The following is an 8,690-nucleotide window of genomic DNA, read 5'->3' as shown; positions in this document are numbered from 1 at the left end:
GGACATCCAAGCCAATCCAGAGAGGACTTCTTCCTACTCTGGCCCTCCTCTGGGCCTTTCTCCAGGGCAGGTGCCTCTGTCTGTCTTTCTGCCTGTGGGCACACACACCTGCCACAGAGGATTCTGCACGAAGAAAGGTCTTCCACAGTGGTTCTGGAGAGAGGTGAAAAATTCCAGTGCCCCCGCTGGACCTCAGACGGATTCACTTGGGATCTCAGGGTGTGACCCAGGCTTCAGGACTTTTCAGCCAAGTTTGAGGCCAAGTGAGAGACTCCTCTTCTCTGGCCCCTAACCCCATCCCTCTGCCCCTCCTGCCCTTCCACTGATGTTCCTGCCTCTTCCACGGCTGGACTCTGCCAACGCTCGGAACACCTGGAACAACCAGGGTACTGAGTTCCAGGCCCCAGCGCCGCCCCTTCCTAGCCCCGGCCAGCGCCGGGCTGCAGAGACTCCACACTCCGGTCAGCAGGACGGGACGGTGAGGTGATGCCTAGGACCGCTGGTCTCCACCGGAGACCCAGACAAGAGCGGTCACCATCCTAACGGCTCGGGTGGTGCTGAGGCAAGCCGTGCACGGAGCATCTCGGCCCCTGGGTTTGAGTCCCAGCTGTGTGACACTCAGCCGGGCTGCTCAGACTTCGGTGCATGTGCGGATTTCTTGAGGGTCTTGTTAGCATGCAGATTCTGATCTGCAGGTCTGGGGTGGTGACCGAGGTTCTGCCTTTCTAACAAGCTCCCGGGTGATGCCGATGCTGACAGTGCAGGGGCCACACTCGCATGAGGAATGAAGAGTCGTCAGTGTAATAAGGGGCATGAGGAGCGCTCGCCTCCCTACCCCAGACCCTCCTGCTGCAGCCCCAGTCCAGTTCCTCCTCCCCAGGGCCGGCCCCCACCCTGCCCCCCTGTTTGGTCCCCTCAAAGCCAGGCAGCCTCAGCCTGTCCCTCTCCTCTGTCTCTCTCATCCCCTGCCCCAGGCCCAGCCTAAAGTATCCACATCCCTCCAGAGCGGGGTGGCATCGGAGGGTGCCCTCCCTGCTCACACATGTGGAGCCCTGGTCCCCTCCGTGGGAAGCCAGCCAGACCACCCAGCCTCCCGAGCTCCCCGTCGGACCGATGCCAGCAGTTTGGTCTCCTGCCTGCCCATCACTCATCAGAGTCTGTCTTTCCCTCCTCAACAAAACCCCAACAGCAGAGGAAGAGAGATGTGAGCTAAGAAACGCATGGACGCTTCAGGGTTCACAGCCCAGCTCCGCCAATTATCAGCTTTGTGATTTTGTGCAATCTCTCAACGTTTTTGAAACTCGGTTTCTTTCTCTGTAAACTGAGGACAAGGACGGCCCTTATCTCACTGGGTGCAGGTGCATGAGAAAATACGCATACGTGCTCAATGTCGTCTCTGGCACTTAGCAGGTTTGCTACGTGATCTGCCTGTCAGAAGCTACATGACCTCTCACAGCCTTGCTCTCCTTGTCACTTTGATGTCACGACACCTCCCTGCTGTCCCCGTGGACCAGAATGTTCCAGAAGCAGTCCTGTGAACCAGCTCCAGATAAACTGGTTGGTTCGGAGTTAGTCATTATGACCCAAGCAGGGTCTATCAGAGCCTAAGAGCATTCATCCCAGCATCTAATACTTGCTTGAAATATTGGGAGAAAAGAGCTCTCTACAGGGGCTGCTGGACTGGAAGGATGCAAACTGGTAGCACCGAGTGGCCGTATCCTGGAGCATCCGTGGGGCCACCCCAGGGATAGAGGCTGTCCAAAAATTAAGCCAACTCAGAACCAAGTGATGGAGCTGAATTCCCCATTCCACCGTTCGAGCTGCTGGACCAGTGGTGCCTCACTTCTTGGTCACGTGGGCCAATACATTCTTTTTTTTTTTTTTCTTAAACCAGTTTGAGGGGCGCCCGGGTGGCTCCATGGGTTAAGCGTCCGACTTCGGCTCAGGTCGTGATCTCACCGTTCATGAGTTCGAGCCCCGCGTCCGGGCTCTGTGCTGACAGCTCAGAGCCTGGAGCCTGCTTTAAACTCTGTGTCTCCCTCTCTGTCTGCCCCTGCCCCACTCTTGCTCTGTCTCTCTCCATCTCTCAAAAATGAATAAACGTTAAAAAATTAAAAAAAAAAACAGTTTGAGTTTCTCTCCTAACTGAAAGAACCCAGATGAAAAACTCAGTGGCAATCAGAACCAAGACCTAGATGGTGGGGACGCTGCTGGGAGAATTACAGGTGAGCCGTATGCCAGAGGCATCCCTGAAGCCCACCCCATACCCGGAGCCTGGGTGAGGCCCCCTTCATGCTCACCAAGACGCAGCAGACCCCTTCCCGAAAAACACAGTTAGATAAAGGCACAGACTTTTTCTTTCGCTTTACCATTTATAAAGCCATACAATGGGTCGCAAAGAAACAAAGCAGCTGTACAGGAGCGGGCCAGCATTGGTGTAAAATACATTCATATCCAGGGCAAGGAGCACAGGTCAGGGTTTATACAAGGTGGCGGAGGTTATAGGCACGATGATACAAAATAGAAAGGATATTTCCATCTATATAAATACACAGCCAGGGGACGGGGAGGATGCCAAGTTATTGTTTCTCCTGCAGAGGGCCTGGGAGGCGGGGAGGGGGTGGCAAGGAATTTCTTACATTTGTTTCGAATGGCGTGTCGGCGGGAAGAGAGAAAATGGGGAAACATGGCGTGCACACACACACATGTGCTCAGTCTCACGCACAAACCGAACATGGACACACAGGAGAGTCTCAAACTGTTTAACACTGATTAGAAAACAAACTGGGGACATTCCTCTGCAATTACCTCGCTGCTGAGAAGAGCCCAGGTGTGGGACATAAACGGAAGTCCTCAAACATGCTGGGCGTCTGAGGACAGAGGAGTCGGGAGGGAGCACCCCGTGTAGCCAATCCTCACCAACAATACTGATAATCTAGCGATCGGGGCCCTCCTGATTCCTTTCACTGCTGGGTGATACTGACCTTGACATCCCATAGCTCATTCGCTGCCTTTGACCCTAACCCCGTGTTCCCTAGAGACCAGCAAAATATGTACACATATACACCCACACTTGCACACGCACGTGTATGCACCCGCCCCGTGTAACACCAGCCAGGAGCTCCAGTCTCAGGACCCTGGGGCCTGGGCCTGGGTGAAGAGTGGCTCTGGGACTCTGCCCCCAACCTCTCCAAGGAACCCAAGTGTGGGGAGATGTAGGGGCGGGAGGCAGCCCTTGGATGGGGCATGGACCCACTTGACCTCCCCCAATCCTGAAGTTGAGACAGTCCGAAGAAGCGAGGGAGAGCCAGGAGGCAGGGACGGTGAGCAAATGCCCCAGGCCTATCCCTGTTCTGCTTACAGACACCTCCACACCCCCTGGATGGCGGGGGAGCCTCCCTGACCTCGGCTGTGGCGCATCAGAGTACCCCCCCTCCTGAGTGCCCTTTATAAGGATCACGCTTGTCCAGCTGGCTGCTGCCTCCTACAGATCACACGGCCACCAGGCCCCGCCACCCCTATCCTGCCAGCCTCTGACACACCCAGGGAGTCCTCGAAACCCACAGGAGAAGGAATCCACATGTTTTTAGAGTTGCTAGGGAGAGACTCCGACAAAGATAGGGGTCAAAAGGCCCTTCCCTAGCCTAGGACACAGTGTATTGGCCCCCAAACACCTGGCTAGATAAGGGGACCAGGGTGCCAAGACTGCAGGGCAGGAGCATTGCAGTCACCCCTGGAGGTTGACCAGACAGCTCACTTCCTTCCTATTTCCCCTCTGGGGTCACCTCTCCATTGTTCCCATGCCCTGCCCTGTCCTCCTGTTCCACGGGTGGGTAGCCACCTGGACCTCTCCCTGAATCGGACAGATGTCAACTCCCTGCCCTCTTCCCTCCAGACACCGTGCAGGCCAGCCCCAGGCCCCAGGCCGGCTTCAGACGCCTGGCTGGAGCGGGGGGGCGGGGCCTGAGCCCGCCTGGCGTCTGTGTCACTGTTTCGCCGCCTCTCCCGTTCTTCCTTGCCAACTTCCCCCAGACCCTTGCCCTGCCAGCCTGTTTCAAGACCAGACAGCATTCTCCTGGCTGGCACACAGATTCAACAATAACAGCAAAAAGGGTTGAAGGGGAAGGAGGAGAGGAAAGGATAGACATTCACACAATAATAACAATAATTATTAAAAGTGCTTTCTCTTAAAGGAAATCTTTGGCAAGAATATACCGCAGCGCTGTGGGGTGTGGGGGGTGTGTGTGTGTGTGTGTGTGTGTGTGTGCGTGCACGCATGGGTACAGAGACCTAACCTGTGAGACATGGGAGAGCCACAGTGTGCTCCCAAGCAGTGTCTAACCCAAACGTAGGGCCGCCTGGAGACGGGGGTACCCTTCCCTATCATTCTTCTGGAAACCCACTCCTTCCAGAGGGACGTGAGGGAGTGAGCTGATCAGCTTCCCAGGATGCCCGGTCCTTCCCAGGGTCACACTAGGCTCAGGCCTGAGCGGGGCGGGCTGGCCATGCCTGGGAGGTGGGAGCTGCTGGTGGGCAGTGGGAACGCACGTGTGACGGCCCGGGGCTGGCTGCCGAAGGGTCTACACTCCACCTGGCCTCAAGCGGAGAGAGGACATCCAGGCCAGGAGGGGAGAGTCCCGGGGCCAGGTCCAGCAGGAGATTGAGATATTTACAAAGGAAGTGGGCAAGGGATATCTCCTATCTGGGAAGAGAGTCGGGGTATGTAGGGAATGAGGAGGGGGGAGATCTGGGTATCTGGCTTGAATGCCTCAGAAGGAAGAGCACTTGGGAGGAACCTTGGCCACCAAGTGCAAGGTTGTATTCTTTAGGAAGCGAGGGCCTGCTCCCTACCTTCAGACACTCTCCAACTCCCTGAAACAGAACGTCCACACAGGTACAGCTTCTTGGAGGAGAAAAAATGCAAAAGACACACCTGTCACCCACATCTGCCACACACACCCTTGTCCCCCGCAGGCTCATCCACTTGTTCAGGCCCACAGTGAGGGGGGCAGCTCCCCTCATCTCTGGGAGCTGACTGCTGTGCCCCGGGCTTGCCAGAAAACAAGGGGGTGAAGGGAATGGACGTGTGCACCCCCTTCTCACTGAGCCCCAGACGGAGTCTAGGGAAGGCCAACAGTAGGGCCAGGAGACCCCTGATGGCTCCAAGGATAAAGGCCCCCTACAGTTCAGACCTCACTTATACATAAAAAAGGGACGGGAATTGGTTGATGCCCGGGAAGGCAATAAAGCAATATGGGAAAACAATAAATACTTCTTGTCAATTTACCTATTCTTTTTTTTAACCTTTTCTTATATTTTATTAGCTTACAGATTCTGTCAGTATGTCTCACATATATATTATATATATTTATATATCAGTACAATGCCTCTCTCTAGGGAACCCCATAGGCTTAAGAAGCCATTCAATAATGGAATCCCGGTGAATTTTCTACTCTGGCTTAGAGTGCTTGGGTGGTGGTCTGGGGGGTTCGAATTGCCCAGATGGACTCTCAGCCCTCTGACCTAAATGCATTCCCTTGCCCCTCTGCTCCACGGGCAGCTTGGCTCTGCTGGGGAAACCATGGCAGGATGGGGAACAGCGAGGCTTTGGCATTGTAGGTAGGCCATGTAGATGCACAGGAAGTGGCCCCAGGAGCTCTGCCAAGGACAGCCCGGGCAGCCCAGTAAAAATCAGACCCAGAATCACCTGCAGAGGGGGGGACGAAAGGCCATCGGGTGTCTCCCCCGGGGCCTCACGGAGCAGGTTCCCCAGGACGAGCTCCAACATAGAGACCCTGAAGGACAAACCAGGGCAGGAAGGCTTGATCCCCGACACCCAAAAAGGCATCAAACAGATAAGCAATTCTGAAGAAAGGCTGGTCTGGGGCACAAAACCCAAGAATGGGCTGAGGGCTCAGAGCTGGCCGGAGCCACCTGCCCATACCTGCTGCTGGGCCACACGCCTCTGAGAAGACCCCCAGAGCTCAACCAGCAACCCTCTTGAGGGATCTCCTCCCCAAGACTATGCACACGTACGTCTGCACCTCCCGAACCAAGCGTCCAGCCTCCCTGTGGGGGCAGATCAGGGCTAAGGCTGTAGGGCGGCCAGCCCCACTCCTGCGGGGGTCTTTGCTGGGAAGGTGCTGGCAGCACCCAGGGCCGCTAGAGAGCAAGCGTGGGGACCGAGAGAGAGTCTGCGATCCCATGATCTTGGATACTCCTGCTGCCCTGTCGCGCCCAACTCTCACCTTCTTTGGACAGTATGCACGTGCATGTGCAAATACACGGGGCACGCAAAAGTCTATATATTTATAACTCTGGCTGAGAGGCACATGGAAATCAATACGTGAAGATGTGGGTGTGGACACAGTATATACCCCATACAGACACCCACACAGACTGTACATCGGAGGCAGAGTCCAGAGACCTCAGGGACCTCAGGTCTACGGTACTCTCACAGGCAAAAGTTCTGCCACTTGGTGCCCATGCTGGCTCTTTTTGGTTTGCCAATCTACCCCAGAGGTGGCCAGAAAAGGATTCTCTCAATTTGATTTCTCCTTGCAAAGCGGTCGGGTTAGGGAGACAGCTTTTCCATTTACTTCCAAAATATAGATCCTCAAGGAGTTGGTCTGTCTGTCTCCTCTGAGGAGCCTCTTGGAAGGGGGAGGGGGGTCAGGTGGACCTGGTTAGCGGTGGAGGCTTTGGGGGCTCTGCGGTATCCATCCACCCAGGGGAATCCGAGTTATCCTCCCCCATCTTTTTCTTTCTCTAGCTCTCTCTCTCTCCCCCCCTTCCCCTCTGCAATTCACTTCCCCCTCCCCACGTTGCACTTTCTTCTCTCCTTCTCCAAAATTGGCCCAAAGTCCTCCTTCTGGATTCAAGGGTGGTCAGGATTCATGAGTCCCCGCCCCACATGCCCCGTCCCCACTGCCATGGCCCCGGGCGAGGGGTGGCGTTCATCTCTTCTGGCCTGCACTCAGCATGACCTTGGAGACAAAGTTGACGATGGCGGAGGCGGGCTGGTTGGGGTCAAGCTCAGCGAAGAGGTGGCAGGCGTTGTCGGTGGTGCTGCCCTGCTTCCGGGCCACGAAGCCGAAGAGCCTGCAGGGGCAGGAGAAGGGGATGACGGGCGTGAAGCGGACCCCAGGCCTTGGAGAGCTGCCCCCGTGAGCGAGCTCTCCTCAGGTTCAAGTCTCTCGCCACTCTTCCCACCTCTCCCAGCACATGAGGACTGGGGCACAGGGCACAGGAGAGAGGGTTCCTCTCTCCCTTCCACCCCGCACCCCAAAGCCAGGTCCTGGAGATAACAGGGTCATTGGTTTTAGGTAGACAGAGATTCCCCTTTGAGAGGCAGGGGGAGGCGGAGCTGGAGGCAAATGACAAGACTGGACACTAAAAGGCAGGGAGGAGACCGAAAATAAAATGGGGACATTCCTAGGCGAGCTTCTCTCGGTCCTTCCCAGCCCCGCCCCTCCCTGACTGTTCACACAACACAGAAGCACATGAATAAAACGCTGTCTGCCTGTCAAAGCACTTGGCCTCAGACACCAGGAGAGGGTCAGGGAGACAAAAGGACAAGGGGTCACCACCACCCCCCCACACACACACACTTCTCCTGGGCTCCAGAGAACGGGAGGGGACAGAGGACCCCACACCTGTTCCTCCCTACCCCCCACTCCCTGCACCAGGGCTGGAATGACCTGGCATTCTCTGTGCAAAACAGAGTTAAAAATATGAGCAGAGAACAGAATGTGAGCCCAGGTCCCCTCCCAGTCGGCACGTTGCTAATTAGAGCGAGATGGGGAAATCGGGACAGCTGGAGATTCCGATGGAAACCCCTCTCCCCAGGACTGGACCACAACAGCTAAAATTAGCAAAGTTGGGTCCTGCTTGCCACCGACCGCATGTATGTACACACACACACACACACACACACACACACACACACACACACACACACTGGGCGTCCTACAGCTTTGCTCTCCCCAACTCTGTTTCAGGGTCTGGGAACAGCTGGACCAGAGTCCGGGGTAATGGCCTGCCCAAGTGAAGGGGTAGCCTGGGTCCACGGACCAATCCCCAGGACCCCCTTTCCAGGCTGGCTCAGTCTCCTTGGTGCAGTGGAAGGCAGTAAGGGCGGACAGAGGGAGCGGCTCCAAGCTGCCGCATGACAGCGAGCCAGCCCCGGCTGCCTGGTTCTGCCGGGGTGGAGAGCCAGCCAACCTCACCAGCCTAAACACGGCCCGCCTGCCCTGCCCTACTGTTTACTTCAGCTCCCAGGGCCAGTTCAACAACTGCCAAGTCCTTTCTCTGCTGGGGGCAGTGGATCCAGGCAGGAAACCTCAGCCCCGAGGCAGGGAGGGGCACTTGCAAGAACCTGAGAACAAGTGTCTCCTTAAACGTGGGGCCTGAGGCGCCTTGCGCACCCCTCCTTCATCTGAGACAGGCTCCCTGGGGCTCCGCCTGGCCCAGCAAGGCCGTGTCAGCAGGAAGCTCAGCACAAAACCAGCTCCGGAATGAAGAGAATGACTTCCAGGCCTGGGACCAGCCCACTTCTGTCCCTGACCCATCTCCCCACGGTGGGGCCCAGTGCTGAATGAGCACGAGCTCCCTTAAACACCAAGTTCTGGCCTGCCTGGCTGGGGTCCGAGACTGAGAGACCCAACGACCCTGGGAACTCAAAGAAGGCT

General features: G+C 56.4%; 1 protein-coding gene across 10 annotated transcripts in view; it reads right to left on the bottom strand.

The window, feature by feature from the left end:
* Positions 1-2,349: 2,349 nt before the first annotated feature.
* The window catches only part of TNS1 (tensin 1), a 194,769-nt gene continuing 188,428 nt past the window's right edge, over positions 2,350-8,690 (bottom strand). For all 10 annotated transcript variants that reach the window (XM_053904966.1, XM_053904953.1, XM_053904952.1 and 7 more), the window contains one exon: positions 2,350-7,101. In XM_053904966.1, the coding sequence (XP_053760941.1) occupies positions 6,957-7,101 (145 nt within the window). In that variant the 3' untranslated portion in view covers positions 2,350-6,956. The remainder of the gene's footprint in view (positions 7,102-8,690) is intronic.

This window comes from Panthera pardus, unplaced genomic scaffold, assembly GCF_024362965.1.
Source record: "Panthera pardus isolate Hobbes unplaced genomic scaffold, ASM2436296v1 HiC_scaffold_10, whole genome shotgun sequence".
Taxonomy (NCBI): Eukaryota; Metazoa; Chordata; class Mammalia; order Carnivora; family Felidae; genus Panthera; species Panthera pardus.
This window is presented reverse-complemented; position numbering and strand designations above follow the sequence as displayed.